Genomic DNA, 22,462 nt, shown 5'->3' on the forward strand with positions numbered 1-22,462 from the left:
TAATCTCAATTAAATAGCCATATTTGGATTAGGCTAAACATCAGAAGGTGAGGGTAAAAAAAAAAAAGATAGTATATTAATTTATCATTAATTCATGAATATATTTCCCATTTCATTGTATTCCCTTAAGCTTATTTACTGATAGAACCTCAATCAATTCTCCTGCCGGTCAATGAGCCTCATGGATTTACTGCGGTAATAATGAATGCACTACACCCCTCACGTTCCCGGCATGCATTGTGGAAAGAGAGAGAGAGAGAGAGAGAGAGAGAGAGAGATCGAGGGTGGGGGGCTTGGCTTGGAGGCTGAGGAGGACCGTGGACCAGAGCGCAGAAGAAGAAGCAGCAGCATCATACGAAGAAGAAGAAGAAGAAGGGTCATAATCCGACACTTGCTCATTACTGACAACCGCTCAGGTAAATTCATTTCGCTTTTTTTTTTTTTTTTTTGATCAGCACCACGTTTTTTTTTTTTGTTTTTTTTTTTCTCCAAGCTTTTGTCTGCGTGTTTGTTTCCGGCTGCGGGCTTTCCTTTTGGAGGAATCAGGTTCTTCTTTTACGCAACAAAGCTCATCTTTTCCGGGTTTCTTTTTTCATCATTATACTTGGATTCAGGCGTGTTATTGAGCATCGGGCGCAGCGTTGTGCTGTGTCACTGTGGTTTGAGTGCTTTGACAGCTTGCTCCTGCTCTACAGTAGGTTTGTGTGCAGGGATTCCCTCAGCCATGTCTCTGCAGCCTCCTGTCCAGTCACTCCTCCGCTCAGCGATTCAGGAGGAGAGAGAGGAGAGAGAGAGGAGAGGGAGGGGGCTTGATATCCATTTCATGATTGTGACCCGGGGAGACGGTGGATAAGAAAGTCATTGCACCCATATTTTGAAGCAGAGTAACAGAAATGGATCGTGTCCATTCGGTTTTAACATGTGCACACTGATAAAAGAAACCTTCATAATATTATTTCTCTGAACTCTGTTTTGAAATTTAGCCTCATGATAATTGCGTTTTCTTGTTTTTCATTTTATTACCCCTCCATCACTGTGTTCAAACAGAGCAACCCATGTTGAATATTCGACATGAAAACCCTACTTATATGTTGATTTGATCATTTTTAAAGACTTTAAAAAGCCAAAGACAAAAGCTATTAGAAAATACTGACATATTGCAGCATATTCTTAGTGGATATCAAACATTTGTCTTTTTTCCACAGCGAATGGATTATGAACATAACTTTTCATTCTTAATGTTTTTTTTCTGTCCTTCTTACTGTTTTAATTTAAATTTTAAGTCTTTCTTCTGAAAAAATCCTTTCTATTTTGTTACTACTTGCATCAAGTTGTTCACAAGCTAATATGCTTACTTTTGTTTATCTGTTTGGTTCTCAGCAGGGAATTTATAGCTGGTACATTTTCTAAATTATTTTGTGTGTGAATAAGCTAGTTAAGCTGTTTTAGCTTTAATGAAATTTGAAGCAAACTATTAAATTGTGTGTCAAAGAAAAAATGATATCAGGCTAAAATATGTCTACAGAGGGCTCAGTAGAGGCTATCTTATATTGACCCATGCTGCTAATTAGAGGTTAGCTTTAAATTCTATGAAGCTTTGAGAGGAAGCTAGCTTAAAATGTCCTGGGTACTGAGGATAGGCTAACTTAAAATGCTATGTAATGCATAAACAGGGCAAGCTTAATTGCTTTGTACCACAAAGAGTAGCTGCAGTGCTAGTTCATGCTCGTTACCGGTGCTCGACTGATATATATTTTTTTTTAGGGCCGATACTGATAGTCGTGGTGGGCGATATAACGATCTTAGATCGTGAAGGATTTTAGCGTGCTGACGATCTGCCAAAGCAGAGAGATCGTAGAACCGGACTAATGTGTTTATTCTATCATGCTGCAGTTTATGCTCCTACACAGACGTGTCTCCTCCTCTTTTGCTCTGCAGCGGTGAAAACGAAAACGAAACTTAAAAGTAAAGTCCGCGTATCTGCATAGTGTGCACAGTTAAGATTACATCTCGGATAGCGACACAAGAAACCGTTTAACGAGTCGGAGAGACGTTAACAGTCTGCTGAGAGTCAGACAGAGAGGAGCTCAGACAGACAGTGATGAGAGATATAACCCCGGTGTTTAAAATGTTGCTGTCTGTGTTTTCTGCTCTCTCTCAGTTTTTAAAAGTTTACTATCAAGCTTCTCCACCCGAAGCTCACCTGTTGTGATAACTGAATTTATAGGGATTACACTAAATGATGTTACAAAGCAGCAGGCAGGTGAGAGTGAGTAACCATGGTGACTGTCTGTCTGTCAATCAACAATGTCCCGCCCCCTCTATGAATTAAACTCTTCTGTCAGTAAAACTTACTTTGATCATGTGTCACAGAATGGACACATCCTGTATTATGTTTGATTAAATATAAACTAAACTAAAGTTAGTCCAATGATGTCATAAAAAACAACAAATGCTGCAGAGCCTGTATGAAGCTCCAGCTGGAGGAACTCTGCAGGGCTGAAATAGAACAGAAACACAAGAACTCGAAGTCTACATGTTTTTAAATGAATGCATCGTGTTCCTGATGAACATAAAAAGAGGACACACAGCATCACACAACTAAATCATAATTTCAAAGTGGTGAGGAAAACCTTCAAATTTTGTGCATAAATGTTGATCAAATTGAGGGAAAGACATTTCTGTTACTAAAGATGTTCTGGGTGAGACCTCCAGACCTCCTACAAAGATGTTTTTTAAATAGATTAAACTCGTCTGCTCAGTTTTTGTGCATTTAAAAACATTATACAGGGAAATATGTTTGGTTGAACTGGTCAGTAACTTACAAATTTGTCTAAAGATCAGTATGAAAAAAATCGTGATAAAATCGTGATCGGGATTTTGCCATAGAAAAATCGTGATATGATATTTTTCCCATATCGCCCACCTATAAGACCGATAAAAGACATTTGGAAACTGAAAAGCATTTGCAGTCTTTCTGTAACATTTTAAAATTGTGATTATATAACAAACCCCAACACAAGAATTTCTTAGATGCTAAAGGAGACTCTCCTGTTCCAGGATGCTCTCGTCTCTGCATGTCAGTGGCATCCAGGCTTTAATGTTGGTTGGCTATTAGTTGTGTGACAGATAGTGTTGTGGGCGGGACATTAAGGTGAGTGAAAAGAGACCCAGAGGGAATTTAACTTAATTCATTGTATCTGCGATCTGAAACGCCGCATATTGGTCACTGATAATCGGCCAGGCAGATAATCAGTTGACTGCTACTTGTTACCATGAAGTACTTTAACTTGTGCTATTTAACTTAGAAACATTAATACTAGCATTTAAAAAACGAGAGAAGTTGTCACTTAATTATAATACATCAGACATGTTGCATGATGGCCAGTATAAGAAATTACAGGTTTAGATTGTTTCTCTTTGTTAAAGTAGATGTAGAGTGGGTGGGGCTCAACAAGTGATGTCACATATTTGAGTTTACCAATAAGAATTTAGTAACATTTGACTCATAATATCTACCTAAACAGCCCTGAAGTTGTAAGTGAAACAGTCAAAACCCCCTTGTCATTTATCCTGCAATTGAGCAAAGAACCCCCAGCTACTCAACCCTCCATAACCCATGAATGTTTTTGCTTTGTATATTCGATTTTGTTTCTGTGCCATGGTCTGCATGTGGCCTGTAACCTTTGAGTCCTCTGTCTCCTCCCGCCTCGCCTCCCCCCCCCCCCCAACCTACGGATAGAAAAGGGCACAAGCCCTGAACTATCCCACCAGACTCCTGATCCTTTAACCTTATAGTCTAGATGTAAGTCCATAACTCTTAAAAAAAATCTTCCCTCAAGATGTGTTTTCTAAACGTTCATTTTGACAGTAAGGAAATACGGACACTACATCCTGTAGAGAAAGACTTCTCATAGAAACAAGAATGTAACGCAGCTTTAAGCATTCCCCACAAAAATACAAACGTACTATAGCTTTATTTTTTAGATAAAATTGACTCAGCATACTTCACAGTGGTAATGGTGGTATGGCCGCTCTCCCCTGAATATTGACGCCAATGACATCATACTTTCAAATAAACACCATGAAATATTTATCAGGCAATAAGCAGGCGGACACAAGTGTTCCCAACATAACCAGCTATCTATTCTGTCTCCCAACAGATGCTCCTCAGCATGAAAGGCTGGCTGCAGCCACTAATGATCTCTGTTTTTTTCTTTTCTTCCGGTGAAATGATAAATCGCTAAATGACGGTGACCTTTTTGTCCCTGATCAGTTTGCCTGGTGCCTCTCGGTGTGCTCCAGACTTTATGGAGGAATGTTCCACTTGGTGACTGGAGGAGACTTTGGAGACACAAGTTGTAGTAATGTGGGGGCTGGTTTGTTATGAATGGAGCTTTGAAATCAATATGCTGCTGATGCTGTTTACATGGGAAATGATTCATCAAGTGCCTGTTAGTCATAACTAAAATGTGAATGGAATGGATGGTGTATTGTAATAAGCTGGACTGAGGGGGTTGCTCTGAAGGGCTGTCAATCAAACTTTGCTTGTTAGAAAAGAATTGTTGCACTTTTGCATGAAAGTGATAAACATTTCTACTTCACTGAGCTTGCAATCTTGTCTGGATTGTTGATCTGTTGGGAAATTAAATCAGTTTATTTAAGCTCCTCCCACTAACGATTGCCTTAAACGATTACATTTAGCCCTATCCCTTTAGATTTCACTTTTAATCTACAGGTTTCTGAAATGTTTGGAGTGAACCTGTCCAAACTGTGGAGCCTGTAAAGACAGAAAAGAATGTCTGAAGTTGCTTTTACCTCCTCTCTCATCCCCTTGTTGCCTGTGTGTCTGTACGCGTGTGTCTGTGAAGATGTTAATGTGGCATCTGCACTGAGAGGTGCGATGAGGTCACTGCGTGGTGACTCGGCCGTGACTCCTCGCCTCACCAACTCGTCGCTTCTGCTGCTGCAGACACTTTTCCCAGAGAGCTGGGACTGTTGTGTCACTGAGCACAATCTGTCACTGCAGCCGTCAGGGTTCACGGTTCGAGGATGACTTTTCTCGTTCCCACCGGGCAGTTCTGCAAAGTGCCGAAGCAGCAAGACTTTCACTTTCCATTTGAAGCTCCATTGTTTTTAATCTGTAAAAGTCGGCTGTGGTGGAGCATCGCAGTCCTACTTGTCTCCCTATTTTCTTATTCTGTCTTCTCTGGTTACGCTCCCCTTGTTTGAAAGTGGCCTATAAAGTCACTTCAAAATAGAGCTAGCGTACTGAAAGCATTTCACAGCATGTTTGCAATTTCAAGCCCTGAAATCGACAGCCTAAGCCTAATAGTTTCCTCACAAGCTGGCATTTTACACGGTTTACTTTTGGCTTATTTAAATAAGCAGCAGGCTTCTAAACAACCTCCCATAACAACTAAAAGACATATTTTTCTCATGACAGCAGAGGTGACAACGGGCAAGAAGTTCAAGCTTTGAATATCAATAACTCTTAGTAAAGAATAAATATTAAAGGTGAACATGATGGTGGACTCTCACAGATTATATCTGTCCAACAGAAAATATGGAGGGTAACCATAGATTGTATATAAAGTCTTGGTTCCAAAAAATAAATCCGATGAAGAAGTGCCTTAAACTTGCATTTCAACTAATGCCCAGCAGGGGGCCTTAAATCATTTTGATTACATAGAGGCATGTTTAAAACATACTCTTCTCATTTAAGTTTTAACCCTGATAATTATTATTGAATGCAGTAAGGGCTTCAGTCGCTAGTTTGAGTTCTTCTCCAACACAGCATCAGGCCATTGTTTGGCATAGGCACGACAAATGTACAATTACATAATTCAGTATTGCAAAAAGGATATGACCGTGATAGACTAATACGAAAAAGTCAAAATAATATAAACATGTAACTCCCTATTACTCTGTTTCTGTCTTTAAATAAAATATGTTTTTTTTTAATCGCTTAATGAGGCAGTGAATTATCCAAAAATAATGATGCTAGCTCTGACTGTATCAAAATGGTGCTAAAGCATGGACATTATACTCAGACCTCCAGTGGATCGCTGGGTGAGAAATGATTGCTTGTTTTCATAAAATGTTTGTTCGTATTCATTGTGATAAATTTAGACTCCTATTATTTGTTTATTGCAAACAATAAACACATCATACTTGGCCGGTGCTATGTGAAAGAGGCACTGCAAAGCGTATTGACTAGGGCTTGGAATCTTTGAGTGTCTCACAATTCGATTCCATTTCGATTCTTTGGGTCACAATTTGATTCAAAATCTATTTTCGATTCAAATCGATTCTGGTTCCATGGATTAAAAGTCTGTTTTTGAATTAGTACATACTTCTGGATCTACTCCATCACTCGACCAAGATGGCAACTCCTCAAATGCCAAACTTGAGGATTGATAAGTTGTCTACATTGATGTGGATTGAGGCTTTGGATCAGTGGTAGAGATGGCCGTCTCTCAACTGGAAGACCAGGGGTTCAAATCCCAGCTCCTGCTGCCACATGTTGATGTGTCCTTGCCAAGACACTTACCAAGTAGCTCCTGCTGCTTTGCGACTTATGAATGTGTATGAATAGCAGCCTCTGCCATCAGTGTATGAATGGGTGTGAGTGTGTGGTGGAAACATTCTTTGAGTAGTCAGAACTGGACTCGAAAAGCTCTTTACAAGCTCCATTCCATTTACCATTCAAGTCTTTGGAATAAAACAACAACTATATTTTCCTTTACATTTGTTATTGTTTTATTTTTGTCCCATAATTCCCTGACCAATAACCAGCTCTGGTGTTCATTAGCCATGAATAGCTGCCCAGTAAATAACGTCATAAGCCTGGGATTCAGATATTTATTTAACTGGACTGTAAGGCTCTCTTTTCTTTTTTTTGTCTTTTTTGTCTTTTATTGATCGGACAGCTGAAGATAGACAGGAAATGTGTGGAAGAGTGAGTGGGTGTAGACTTGTGCAAAGGTCATGGCCGGGACTTGAACCATTAGACTGATGCGTTGAGGAATGAAGGGCTCTGTATATGGAGCACCTGCTCTACCAACTGAGCTAAATCAGCCCCCATCCTCCACTTTTTTTAATTTAATGATTTATTTACTGGTCTTCAGCACATCTCCAGCTACCAGTACTAATTCCATACTTGACTTTATTTTGATGCCGATTTGTCCAAACAAAGCTCCTTTGGAGGCTTTTTTCATGCGGTATTCATCCTCTTCATGCAGTAGTAGAAACACTGAGAGGATGGCAGAGTGCTCGACTCAAAGATGAGTCATGAGGTTACCACCACTGTTCCCTGAAAAGTAAGAGAAGCGTGTTACTTTGTTAGGCTTCTCCTGCACCACATGTAGGATCAGAAATAAAACAAGGAGCGGGTTGCTTAGCGACTGTAGGAACACTGTAGCTCATCTGGTTGCTGTGAAATGGGTCGTTTTAACATTTACAACTTGAATTCTTTCAGTCGCAAAGTTCATTAAATGTACAAGAATTTGAAAAAGGAAGATGCTGACATCCACTGGATATGAACACAGGAGCAGGGAACATTGCATGACAACAGTCAGCAGCATCGTTAAAGTTGGTGTACAAATGAGGATTTGGTGCCCAAAATATCACTTAAATCAACCTCTATTTACAGATCTGTGTAGGCTTACAGAATCTGTAGGCAGATAACACTTTTCTGGTTTTGGAAGGGTTTCTGTTTGTAGTCGTAGTAGTGTTGTCTGTAAGTGTGGAGAGCGAAAGAGGTGTGACTCATCGTCTTTAATGCAATATAGAAACCTATTGGTGATCATCTGACGGATAATGATTGAATTAATATCCATAAGGAGATATCTTCATGCAAATGCAACCAACAATTTGCGATCTTACGTGTGGTACCCAACTAGTGCTCGCACAATTCATCGCATTGTTATCATTATCATGATATGAGCCTTAGCAATAAACACATTGTGAAAGTCTGAATTAATGGTGATTAATCAGAAACAACAACATTTAATGTGGTCAAGTGATGCTTTCCCACTCAGCATGTGTACACTTAACCACTTCTGATGCAGTCAGATGAAGCTAAAGCTAACCATCTGCTAATCTGGGATTAATGAGTGTCAATTTGTGTTTATATGCACTCTTTACTTTTGTGTATTTATCACAATTCATGTCGTTATCGCATCATTGAATAATGTCATGGCACATTGTATATTATTCTCATATCCTGGACGCCTATTCTCAACAGAAACAACAAAGGTAGCCCCAGAAATGTGGCTGTCACTTCCAGGTGCTATAGCATTTTCAGACAATAGCCGATGGGTACCAAGATTGCACTTAAAACTTACAAATGTCAAATGTGCTGGTGGCAGTAGAGGAACAGTTAATAAATTCAGGAGTCACCAAAGTCAAAACTACATGAAATATTGAATGGGAACTATGGTTCAAAGTTGAGATCTTTCAGTATGAAACAAAATGTTGGACTGACTGACCAACAGTCTGACATCAACATCTCTAGAGTTACAACGATGACCAAAAAAAAAGTAAATTAAGACAAATAGAAGATGAGTCAGACTCAAGACAAAGACGTTCACAGGCAGTCTGTTTTAGTTTGAGTTTTTTTAAGCATTGCTTAAAGGCATCATAAACATAGACGCTGAGCTTTATCTTGGTAAGGGGAATTAGCAAAGAAATGTTGTACAGGAGTTTTATACATTTCAAAACAAAGCCATAGAATGATAGGTGGAGTTTCTCCTTTTAATCAAGACATAGCTCATTATATTAAACCAATTCGAAGGCAGGACAGGAGAAAGCATCCGAAAGAAACATTAACCAAATAATGATTTCATTATTGTAAGAGCCTGGAGCCATGATGGAATCACAAAAAGAGGAACTAACCAATCCAGAAAGGGCCCTAAAAGCATAAAAAGACAGACTAGGTCATATTTGGATGTATTCTTTTGTACATATTTCTATATATTTTTAGACCAATTGTTAAGCTAAATGTAGGTTTGTTATCCAAATAGGGTGAAACCTCTTGGGACCATGAATACTCATTTCATGGATAAAACAAGACTATTCAAGATACCTTCAGAGTCTAAAGTGTTGGTCAAAGTCTAATTTTGGCCTGATGGTCGCGCTACAGGCCAGGACAGGAAGTCACTGAAGGTATCATCCTCTGGGGACCATGAATATTTGATTTTATTATTATTCCCATGAGGTCAGTAGTTTTAAGATATTTTGCTCTGGAAGTGGCAGTGTTTGGTGGACTAAAAATTTCAATGAGGAATATAATTATAAATGATGGTTTCCATGACAACAACACTTATTTGCAAGGATTCTTTCACTGTTAAAAACTCCAGGATAACGACAGCCACGAACATCCATCTGGCAGTGAGTCCCACACGTTTATTTATAATCTCCCAGAATGCCTCAGGGCAGGTTAAATGCTTCCTCCTATCACAGCTTCGGTCCTCTCTGCTATCCCTCCTCTCGGAAATTTCATTTCTCCTCACTTTGAATCGTCTTTGCGCTGACCCTCTGCTCTAACCGGTTACACCCCCGGGCCCCCAGCTCAGACCATCATGAATCATTTAAGCCGTGTTTGAGGACTCCTAGTTGACAGGCCACATATCGGGGAGACACACGCTGATCCCTTTAAGCCTGTTACAGTTAACCAGTGTTGGACCATGAGCGTGAGCGAGTGCATTGATGTGGGTTGTGTGAAAAGTTTTAGAGTCTAGAAAAGGAAACAAAAACTAACATTGACTGTTTGTTGTATCAATAAGTCAGCTACCCAACAATTTAAGTTTACTTTAAAGGATCAATATGTAACGGTGACACCTAGGGCTTTAAATCAGTACTGCAGTAATAACAGGAAATATGGTGATTCGTTTCAGTTAATCATGGCGTAAATATATGCAGAACCACATTTAGCACGAGCATTTTGACGTTTTTGGCTTCTCTTTTTTGGACGTCTGTAGCTGAAGAAGAGCGGTGTACAAAAAACGGCTGATGAATGACACAAAGAGCAAATCCAACTTGATGAAACAGGTTAAACTGTCTTACTAACCTCAACAAAACTGACGGACTAATGACAAATTATTGGCATTTAAATACATATATAAACTGGCTAAACATGATGGTTACACACAACACATAGAAAAAAAATAGTTTGCTCCTGACATCGTTTTTACAACGTAAATATTGGCAAAATAACTTGGCATTCAACCCTCCCTTGGTGTGGCAGGTATTTGGCTTGGAGGGCAGATATCCGTTTATAGAGATAAATAAATGGTCGTCAAAATGACCTCCAATGTGAGCTGGGATGTGAGGATGGTGGATTGTGGTCAGTCTGCTTTTGTATTCCATACAGACACTTTAAACTGCATGAAGAGAATCGCTGTGACGATCTCCTCGCCATATGTTCCCAGACTCGCACAAAAACTAGAAAATTACACCAACCAAACAGAACTCAAGGCAACTAAATACATGTATTGGTCATTTGACATTTTGTTAAGCAAATACTGTTGGTTTTGAAATCAAATTAAACTTTCTTGTTTGAATATAAACAGCTAGAATTAGTAGAAATACCAAAATGCCATCACAAAACGTCTGTGAATCGCTGCCAACTAAAAGTTTTTCCAAGTTTTAAGTAGTGACCCCCTGTGGGCATCCCCATCGTGGCCTCCAATTTCCCACGCTTCTTAAAATAAATACACATGGCCTACATTTTTATCCACACTGAGACAGAATTTACAGGAGGTTGGTACATGAAGAGGTTACCTGAGGAACACATCTCTAATTCAGAGGTTTTGCACAAGTACGCCTCACTTTATCGTCGCTCATCCTCGTTAAAAATCAGCAAAAACAATTGGCTTGGGAATCAGAATTGTTACTTTATCACCGCAGACACTACTCTGTGTCCTTAACTAATTAGCCGTCAGTTCTAACGCGATGTGATGTGAAAAGTCACACAACAACACTCAGGGTATGTGATAGATTCAACAGCTTCACAGTCACAATGCCACAAAGACAAAAGGGAGAAACATGTAACAATCTGAGAGCAGCAGGAAGGAGAAGCTGCATCCTCAAAAGCTGCATCTTTGTCGGTTACAGTAAGATTTTCTTTAGAATATAGAATAAGTTAAACACGCTGTACATCAGCATCAGGGGTCTACTCTGGTATTATTCTGCTCCTTCCCCATCATTAAGGGGCAAAGCCTGTGATTACTGCTGAGCCAGAGTCATGTTTTCCTTCAAGGCAAGAAGGAAGGAAAAGGAACTGGAGGATTGTATTTATTATCGGCCCGATATTCGCATATCCAGTGACTATCGGTATGGGCTATTTTATCGCAGATATGTGCCAATATTACTAGATTTATTGACCAATCAAATAGCATTTCATTTGAGTTTGATTGTATTACACTAGCAGTTCTCCGTCACCAGCAGAGGGCGCTATTTAGATTACAACAAGCATTGTCACTATCCAGAGAAATGGATGGGCAACTTTGGTCACAGCAAGGGCCACATTCATTTAATTCTCACTGCCTGAGGGTCAAATTGTAGTTTCCAAAAAACGATTACAATCAATTATGTCTCCAATTTAACTCGACATATACCAGTGATCAAATATTATTATGGACATATTTCTGGTTTTCATGATTTCATGGCAGATTTGTCATGTTTTCTTCTTGTTTCCAATTAATTGAAATGTAAAAATTGACCTGAGGGCCACGTTGAGGGTTGATGGGGGCCGCATGTGGCCCCTGGGCCGCCAGTTGCCCACCCCTGCTCCAGAGTGTCAAGTGGTGACGCACGTACATGAGCAGTTACTCTCCAGTTGAGTGACCAGCTTGTCTTCGTTTCTTAAGTTTCTTAAAACTGCATATCAAGGGGTAAACGAAATAAATGTGTACATTTATATCCATCTATCTCTACAGATTTCAAAGATCTAAGAAAGAAATCGGCCGATAAATCATTTTGGTGTTAATAGCCTCAAACAAGAAACCTTTACCACACAAGAAAAGATCATAAATACTTTGATAACTCTTCATGTTCTTTTTTTTTTTGCCTGTCCTCTATGCATGTCTCTTTATACTATTCACCGTTACCTCCAAAATCTCTTATCACCAATGTAAGCCCAGTGGCAGTAACAGAGAGCGAGATTCCCGTGGTCTCCTCTGTGGTGAAGAGAGAACCAGGAGCCAAAGCCTTAAAGGATTTAATAGCTTCTGATGTGCTCCGGAGAGCACAGCGAGAAAGCCGCTTAGAGCGTTGTTGAGAAGGTGGAGAATGTGCCAGTGGTGTGAAGATAGTGATTTTCAGCAGACAGCTCCTTATCTGTCCAATGGGATCAAGCGGTTACAAAGAGGGCTGAGCTGGCAGTCAGTGGTCCTGTGACTGTAATTTCCACTGCTTGTTGTGTGCCATTATTCTGTCCGTTATCTGGCAATTTTCTGTAATTTGACTTAAGCCCTGCTAGTTTTCTCTGTTAGAGCTTTGTGTTGGGGGGTGGGCACATAAGCATATTACCCAGGGAGGGAATCCCGGACTCCCGAGCTCTTCAATCCTGTAGCCGGAAGGCATATTATATCACACGTTATGGTGTTATTTCTCGAGACAACAAGCATCTGCTGTGATAAAACGCCTTCAGGCAAAACACTGAAGCCTCTGACTCAAGTTTTCAAAGTTTTCTAGTTTACTGTCAACAAATCCCATGCAGAGAATCAAAGCAACTGTTAATTAATCCTCCCCAGTTCCCATTTTTTAATTGAATTATTAATGAATTTTGTACAAAAAGGATAGCAATACTTTTTGAAAGCTGCAAATAATCATTATTTGTATCTTCACTCTGCAGTTACTTTAGCTTCTTTAAGCTTATTGTTTTGGTTTTGAAGTCTTCCACTTTACATTTTTGCTTCAATCTCCTAACAGACAAAAAAAAAGACATTTTCCCAAAGAAAAAAATTAGACTGGAAAAAGTTAGCGACTAGCTGGTGAATGTAATGGAGCATGAGCAGCTAAAGAGCTACATATTTCCCTAAAAGGAGTTTGTGTAAACATGGGCTGCGATTAATCATGAAGTTATTACATCACAATAAAATGCTGTTGTAATAAAGTACTTTTAAGATAACCTGGCCTGAATATAGTGGGCATGCGCCGTGTGTGTTGTTTCCGCTCGTCTTCTGTTTCCGGTTGGTTTTGATTCCATCGTATTGCGCCACACTGAAACTATTTAAAATGTTTAAGCAACAATGTGAGCTGATGTAAAGTTCACTATCAGCACTATTGTTGCAAAGGGTTGGAAATTTCCAAAAGCTGGGGAATTTTGGAAATATTGCAAATCGGAAACTCCATAATATCATCTAAACTTACTTCACTTTATGTAGTCCACGGGGTGAAATGTGTGGCTTCAACAGTCTTGTGCTCTGGGCTCAAAAGTGTGATCCAGGGTTATAGAAATCATCTGTGCATGTGATGGAGGAATAGCATAAATATTCAAATGTACTTGCATGAAATCTGGTGGTTTTAGTCAAGATTATGCTAAAATATATTTTAGCCAACTATATTTAAGTTCCCGGTTAAGGGCCAACCTTCAATTTAGTAAATTACTGGTTTATTCCCGTTCATTTCCATATAACCTTGAAAATTCCCAGAATTTTGCAACCCTAATCAGCACTGCATTTCTTTGGGTCCACAGCAATACACCCGCCAAAGTCCGACGTCCATTGCATGAATGGTTGTCTAGAAACTCCACTAACAAACACACAGACACACACACACACAGAGATTTCTGGATTTAAAGATACTGCTAAAACAACTATCATCCCCGCTGATAATCCCCTCTGGCTCCTCCAGAGGTCAGGTTCTCTGATCTGAGTTCAGCTACTCTCCTGCAGATGCTCAGACAGAAGCTACAGCTTTAGCTCCACATAAAGACTTCCTGATGGTAAACGTCTCACTACATTAACTTGTCGAGCAAAAACATTTGCCCCACTTCCTCTTCCTCCTGCTGCCGGCTTTTTTGAAGACCCTCCTTCTCTTGCACTACGAGAGCACGAACATCAGGCACATCTGCCTGAGCGTTGACGCCTCACTAAGAAATGCACTTTTATTTCCATTTACCAGGAGTGCAGCCTACTTTTAATCAGGTTTAAGGGTTTTTCTCTCCCACCCCCCCTCTCTGCTAGCATGTTGGCATCATTGCAGTTTGATAGCTAATCTGTTTGAATGTCTCTCCTCTGCCACGCTGGGTTCCTCGTGTTATATAACGGTTTTCTTTTCTCCCAGCAGCCTCGATCTGCTTCACAAAGAAATGAGCTGTGAATCATTGCTCGGCAACTTTGCATCATCACTCCTGTGTCACTGTAAAAAAAAAATAAAAAAAAATGCCAGAGGTATCTTCCCCTCCTCCTGTGTGGGTAACCTAATCCTATGCTAATCAGGTTAAGCGGATTCAGAATGCATCAGAAATTAAATGTATATGCGTCACAGTAGAACTACACAAGTGAAGATTCTTTCAATTAACTCGAATAACGATCTGAAAGCTGCCGTTTTATTGCATTTTGACACATACCTGCTTGGATTCTTTTGGCCACTTGGGGGCAGCACAACAAGCATCATCGACAACATTAAAGTTGTCTCTCAATTCAGGGGTAGCATCCTTTAAAAGGACCCAGCCATCGTAGCCACAGAGCACTCAGGCAGAACTGAACTGAGAGGATCTGGTCTTCAGAGGGTTCTCCATTTAAGTCACCAACTGTCCCCGCTCCCCTCACCGTTTCATTTCTAAGCACCGCCCCTGTCGCCCAGCAACCTCAACGGCTGCACTGGAACTAGCCAACACAAGCTAACATCACATGCATCTATAATTTTGAGTTGGAAGGACGCTTATTTTTTAATGTTAGTATTGGTAGATATCCAAAAGTGTGTTACGCGGCTACTTGAGATTTGGCCGGGGAAAGGAGGACGCCTCTGTCGCAGCTTTCGAAAATGGGACAGCCTACGACTTGCCGCTGTGACGCAATCAGCCTTAAAATGTAGCCTTCAAAGGATGCTGCTCCTGGATTGGGACACAGCCAGTATGTTAAGCGGGGCGAGTTTCTTTAGATACCCAGGAACAGAACACAGAGGCACAGAGGCAGGTAACTGGTGCAATGAATTCTTCACTGTACCTGAAACGAGTAGATGAGCCTCTCGGTCTGGTGGATGCCGGGGAGTGGAGCAGAGGAAGGGAGATGAAGGGGGGGGAGGTAGCGTGAGTCCAGAGGTTCATGTGAGTGCTGATTCAGGTGGAATCCCAAAAAGAGGGAGTTTGGTTGAGTACAGGTGTAAGCAAAAGAGAGCAGGTTTGACCTAATCATACACAACAGGTACAAGATTTTGCTCTAATGGTTACTTGTCTATAATCTAGCAGCATGGTCGATTTGAAGCTCTGTATTTTTTTTTAGCAGAGTGATTGGAGATGGCTTGCAGCTGCAGGAAAACCTCTGCACACCTGACCCCACTCCTGTGATCAAGCACACACACACACACACACACAACTCGCACACACACACGCACACACAGAGCGAGTGGGAGCTTAAACCGTGCAAGGATGAGGCAAAGGGCATCACTTTTTAGAGTTTTAAAAGGATTTTGTACAAATGTGTCCAAACCATTTTGCACTGAAATATCCAGAAAAAAAGTTGCAACAGTAACTTTCTCAGATGTCCGGCCAAAATGTTCTCCTATAGCTTTACTATTTGTTACAACAAACCCCTGAGAAAAATGTCTTGACTCTTTAAATGTCAGCTTCTATTGATTTTTTTGTTGTTGATTTTTTAACAACAATAATGTGATTTAAAAAGGTTCACAAAAGCTGTTAGTGTCAACCAGTAAATTGAAGCTGGGGGCCATACATTCAAACCATTGAACTAAAAGATCCTATAAAGCTTTTTTTTGTGCAGAGTGGAACTGCAGATTTGTGTGATAATTATCTGTGGGGTTTTGAGTAATGCAGGGTACACACGACAAGTTAATCTGCTGATTTTGCGCCTCATTTTCCTCTTGATGGTTTTAATGATTATCTTTCCAGATTTTCCTCTGGTTTGAGGTGTGTTAAGAGTAGGGCTGTCAGGGTAAACAAGTTAACGCATTCATTTAAAAAAAAAAAGAAGCTATTTTGCACCCTTAAGGCACACCGTAGCTGAGCCACAGCACTGACCGCAGCGTTTACCTGTTGCCATAGTGATGGAAACTAACGGTAAAAAAAAGTCCCAGACAGCTCAGTTGACAAGTCAAAAGTAATATCCACCTGGGGACATCAAATGTCACTCTTTTACCGTTACTTTTTGCTGTTTTCATTTACTTTTCAATCCGGAAGTTCATTATTTTCTTTTAAAATAAAACTAAATTTGTATCCAAATAGGAAGTAAAGTACCCTATGCTCAAAACAGGACAAAAATACAAAATAAAAGCATCACAAAAACTATTTTAACATGCAAAATAATGGAATTTGCTATTGAAATTCTGCAATTAATGTGTTTTTTTTTAATTAATTTGAAATGTTTTAGTCTCGTTGCTGTCCACATAATATAGACACATCACTGTTCAATCATAACCATTATTATCTGTCATATGAGGTCTCTTACTGTATATTTTCTTAATCTTGTCTTTCAATTAAATCCAAAACCTTTCTTTCCTGTCTAGGATATCCAGCATTCTTCCCCCTCACCTCCTCTGGCCTGACTGACCCACCAGCCCTCCACCATGAACTACCTCCGCCGGCGCCTGTCAGACAGCAGCTTTGTGGCCAACCTCCCCAACGGCTACATGATGGATCTGCAGAGGCCGACCCCTCCAGGTTCATCCACCTCCTCTCCCGCCTCCCCGGCCACAGAGAGACGGCAGCCCCCGAGCCTCCCGACTCAGACCCAGAGCTCTGCCTCTGCCCCGGCCCCGGCCCTGGCCCCTGTCCCGGCTCCGACCGCAGCCCCGACCCCGGCCCCGGCCCCAGCCCCGGCCTCCTCTGGGGGCGGAGGGGGCTTCCTCAGCTCCTTCTCCAGCGTGGTGAAGAGTGCTCAGATGGCCCAGAACGTTGCTGCCGCTGCGCACGCCAAAGCAGCTGCAGCAGCAGCTGCCGAGGGGAACAGTCAGCCACCCAAACCTGTGGTACGCAAACCCAAGATCCTGCTGGTCATCGATGATCAGCACACAGACTGGTGAGTGGCACTTTGATGGTGTTACGGTGTGGGTGCGATGAAAAAAAGGTGTATTTTAAACGTGTGCTGTAGATTTTCCCAGAAGATAAATTCACTGATGTGAGGTAGAATGACTTAAAATTAGTCTCAAACAGTTGTGATTCATTTAAAAAAAGGATGCAGTTCATTCAAATTGTACCTCCAATGACTAATACACAATGGATCAGTTCAACTAACGAGCTGATTTTACTGACTGGACATTATATGACTACAATTCTGCAACATGAAGAGGAGAACTATGTAAAAAAAAAAAAGATCATTGTTTACAATTTGTAAATCCATCAAGAGTGTTGCATTGCATACTTTATAACTTGGGAATTTCTTTTCAGATACATATCTAGAAAATATTTTGTACTTCATTCAAAGAAAAGTTTCCAGTTTTTGAGAATCAGGGATATTTCTTTACTCTGAGAGATAGATAGATAGATAGATAGATAGATAGATAGATAGATAGATAGATAGATAGATAGATACTTTATTGACCCCAAGGGGAATTCAAAGCATCCAGTAGCAGGTTACAAAGACGTACATGACATGAAACATTTGTTACAAATTAAACCACAAAACCGACGCCCCCCCTCCCATACATATATATTAACCCGAAAAAATATTTAAAGAATACCCCTAGATGAATCAAACTTAAACTGTGCAATTAAAAGTAGACTTATACAAGAAATGTACATAACCCATGCAGGGATAAAAATATATGTGCAGTTTAAACAAGAACCTATAAACAGTTGAGGAAAAAAATCCGTAATTAGACCTGAATATAAAAAAATTAAAAAAGTGTTGACCTTCTGAAGTTCTGGTGTAGAGATGTAGAGATGTAACCCAAACCCATACAATCATGCTGGACAGCATATTAACCAGCAGAGGGCACTGTCTGCTTTTGGCTTTTTCTTGTTCGATGTCAGTAGCTGAAGAAGAGAGGCTGCAGACATGGAGGACGAGACCAGTTTTCCTCAGGGGACAAAGTGTGCATCATATCATATCACGCTGACTCATAATGTGTGGTATTGAATCGTGTTGTATCGTATCATAGAATATCGTTATTGTATTGTTTCATGTTGAGTCGTGTTGTATCGTAGGGTTAGGGTTGGCTCACCTTCAACACTGCGTTCTTTGCTCCTGGGTTTTTCCGGGCTCTTTTGAAATGAAACACCTGCCCTGGTTCAGTAGAATAGGATGGGACATCTGCATGTTTATGGTAGACTCTTTATTGGCCTCGAGGTTCACGGGTTATACTCTGTGCTGGAATTAAAAATTGCCATGGTAACAGGAGGAGAGTCTCTTGCTCTGGAGATGACGTTAATGAGAAGAGACGGGATCATGATTCAGGAGCAGCACACATGTGCGTGTTAGAGGCTGATATCTGCACACTGTGGGGGAATTGATTTCATGCAGGAGAGGCGTGCAGCGGCCAGTTTATCATGTTTGTCTTCCTGAATCAATAACCCATTCTTCCATTTTATGAATTGTTATTCTGTTGCCTGACATTTGCTGGTAAATCGCCCTCAGTGAAGCTGTTATTAGCTGTTTCCAGCCCTTTGAATTGATGTGCACAATTAGCCAGGATCATTTTGCACCAGAACATCTGTTTCTGAGGCTCTCCAGGGGGGGGAAAAGGACCATGTCTAAAAAATGATCTCTAAATTAAAGCCCTCCCACTGTCAGCCGCCATGATTGCTCTCCATATTCTGAAAAGCAGGGCCGCCTGTTTTCTTTAATCCGTCTGGCAGAAATCCCAAAAAAGGCCTGTTCATCCTGACGTCCTGGTGGTTTCTGGAGTGAGTCGTCAAGAGATTTATCCTCCCTCTGAGGCATCGAGGCCCACTGCCACTCTCAGAGGCACCATCCTCACTCTTAAGAGAACAGCAGTATTTATTATTCACCTAAACAAACTCGGTTACATATATACAGAGAGAGTTTACAGGCGGCTTTGAAAAGGTAATGGAATTTTTGGGGCTGGTTTCGATATTGGGGAGCGAAAAAATCTGATTGATATATTGGCCGATATCTTTCTTGTTGGATCTGTTGAGATATGGAATCATATTTGTACCAAAGAAATCAAACAAAACTTCTTAAATTGCAAACAAAAAACAAGACTTGGAGAGAAATGTAATCTCACTCAAGCAAAAAAAAAATTACTTGCAATTAAAATATTTGTGTAATGGTGTAAATAATCAGTCTTTTACTTTTCTTATCATCAGTCCTTTTGTTTACAGTTCCCTCTTTTTCTTTCTCACTGATCAGACTTTTGCTCTCACTGTCAGCTTTCTCGTTTGCGCTGCCTGACTATTTGTTTTGCGATTCTGGCACAAACTTCTCGAGTGGGTGGGCTTTATGAGTAATGCGTCCCCATTGGCTAATGAGTTTTTGAGTGACAGCTCAATGTCCCGGACGTTCCAGGAAAAGGACTGATGATAAGAAAAGTAAAAGGCTGATTATTTGCACGATTACGCAAATATTTTAATTGCAGGTATTTTTTCTTTTTTGCTTGAGTGAGATTATATCTCTCTCAAAGTCTTATTTTTGTTTGCAATTTAAGAAGTTTAGTTTGATTTTTTTTGGCACAAATATGATTCCATATAGAGATTGATAGATATAGATAAACATTTATTGTGTTGATCCCTCAAAAACAGTTATCGAACACTTGTGGAAAAGATATACAGCATAACTTAGACAAGATGGTCGCTAAACTGGAAAGTAACTGAGCATGTACGTGCATCGTCGCTTCACACGCTGGAGGGCGATAATGCTTGATATCCATATAGCGCACTCTGCTGGTGACAGCCGGAAAGATAACTGCTAGTCTAATACAACGATACTCAAATGAAATGCAGTTTGACTGGTAAATAAATCTAGTAATATTGGTGCATATCTGCGATAAAAGTAGCCGATACTGATAATCAGTGGATATGCTAATGTCGGCCGATGTTATCGGCTGGTCGATTTATCGGCTGGGCTCTAGTTAAAAGAAGGTAATTTTCTTCCAAAGGACTCTGATTATATGCACGCTTGAAACTGTATACAGTAATACCTGCACTGTATTATACAATCCACTGCAACAGCTCAGATATAAATGTCACCTTTGTGTTACTGTTCAGCCTTCTTTCAAGCTGTGACTAAAATATGTTGTTTGATTAGATTCTGTCATTTCCACGGCCGTCTAGATTATGTACTAAGCTTCATAATAATGTTATTCATTTTCTTTTAGCTTACTATTGTGACCTAGTTAAATGACGGTAGATAAGTGTCTATGTGAAGGAGAAGGAAAATCTAAATACAGGGTCATACAACTTGTAAACACTACAACCATCATAAGAGTATAGTGCATTTTTATTCAGTCTTTTATTCAATATATGTTCAGTCAAAGTCAATTGAAGTCAATTCATATTTGTTACTGTGAGTTTGGTGAACCACATTTGATTTATAAAACTTCTATTTCAATACTTCTATTGTTTTCAAAACTTGTTTGATGTGCAAGTCAACCTGTTCCTTTTCTGGCCACTGGGGGGCACTGTAGTTCAACTTCACAGGCCTCACGCAGACCTGCTCATCAGTCGTCCTCTGCGCTTTGATTTCTCTGAGCAGAATTGAAGGACTTGGGCCAGCAGATGGTGATGTTTCATAGGCTCTGAGGTTTATGTGGAACAGTCCTACTGTGTCGAACAATTAGCATTGCACCGTTTGAGCTCGCAGATGTTCTGTTATCAACAGGGTCTCTTGTGAGAGAAAGCTAAATATAAGCCAAGAACACATTGTGACATAACATATCTTCACACTGAAATGTCTAATATATTCAGTAAATGAATGTTAGGCTGCAGAAAGACCAAAGCTTTAGGGTTCTGGTAAAGTGTGACAGGTCAAAATTAAGGAAAGTTCTATGTCAGATCAAATCTTCACATCACACCGAAGGAGACCAATACCATCCCCCAAGTGAAAAATCTAACTCGGCACAGACCAGGACCCTGCTTTTAGTTTTTCTCATCATTTTGGTTTTTATTTACAACCTAGTTGGTTACAAGTCTGGGATGTCTTCCTTCAGGTGTTCACACCTTTGCCATTAATTAAAAGGCTGATAGAAGGATGGAATCAGTTAAAACACAGCTTATGGAGGTCGTTTAGTTACTTACAGTGGAGATTGTAGAGTCTGTTGGGGCCTTCGGCATGAATCAATTGGGGGCCCTCCACTCCAATCAGCGTTCATCACCATCATGTCTGCCAATCTCCCAACACTTACTCTTCTTCCTCTTGTTTCTTTTTTTCTCTCCTATAGACGGATAATTCCTCTTCATTTTTCATTGTTGACTGTCATTGACAAATTTTGGTTTTCACAGTGATGCTGCATGCAACGCTCAGCGGGGCAACGAGACTGAGTGCTGTCAGATCGTGCCCCCTTAGGGAGGTTTCCTACTGTCGTTGCAAAATTTGCACATTTTTCGGCCACTGTCTTGGTTTGTGGGCCCCCCTATTGGTCTTGGGCCCCAAGCAGTTGCCTGCCTTGCATGTTGACAAGCCGCACCTCTGGTCACTTAGACTTAGCCGTGAGTTAGGTTTTCTGATGATATATCGATTGCTGATATTTCCTCCAAGAAACATTCTCACTCCTATTAAGTAATCCAGTGATACTTGTACATCCAGGGGAACATTCAATAATTCTGCTTTCTTTTTGTGATGTCAGTATTCCAAAAATGAATGAATAATAATAATAATAATACGCTTTATTTATAAAGCACTTTTCAAAACAGGGTTACAAAGTGCTTTACAAAAATGAAAATAAAATAGAGAAATGTGAGGAGGACAAGGATTCAAAATGAAACAACAAAATAGGGAGAGATTAAACAACAGGAGTTCCACAAATGATAGAAATAAAAAGGAAATTAAACCATTTAAAACCAGTGAGGCAATCAAAGACAAAAGGGAATAAAAAATGTAAAAGAATACATTCAAAAGATTAAAAGATAAAAGATTCAAACAAAGGAAACAGATTCAAACTCCTGAAAAGATCGAAGATGATAGCTTCCTTAATTTGGAGCTAAGGATTAACAAACGCTCAAACAACAAATCCCCTAAAAGCCCTACCATTTATGAAAGAAGGGGCACAGTGTTCTCAGTTTTGTCCTTTAGCGTCAGTGATGTCAACCAAAGTGGTAGGCTGAGATAGTCGGTCAGTCACTGAATCAAGAACTCTTTAATACAGAAATCTTTTACATTTA

General features: G+C 40.2%; 1 protein-coding gene across 1 annotated transcript in view; it reads left to right on the forward strand.

Moving 5' to 3' along the window:
* Positions 1-297: 297 nt before the first annotated feature.
* The window catches only part of syn3 (synapsin III), a 114,505-nt gene continuing 92,340 nt past the window's right edge, over positions 298-22,462 (forward strand). The window contains exons 1-2 of the mRNA XM_029277524.2: positions 298-416; positions 16,693-17,204. Coding sequence (XP_029133357.2) covers positions 16,753-17,204 — 452 coding nt within the window. The 5' untranslated portion in view covers positions 298-416; positions 16,693-16,752. The remainder of the gene's footprint in view (positions 417-16,692; positions 17,205-22,462) is intronic.

Source organism: Labrus bergylta, chromosome 23 (genome assembly GCF_963930695.1).
Source record: "Labrus bergylta chromosome 23, fLabBer1.1, whole genome shotgun sequence".
In the NCBI taxonomy this organism is placed as follows: Eukaryota; Metazoa; Chordata; class Actinopteri; order Labriformes; family Labridae; genus Labrus; species Labrus bergylta.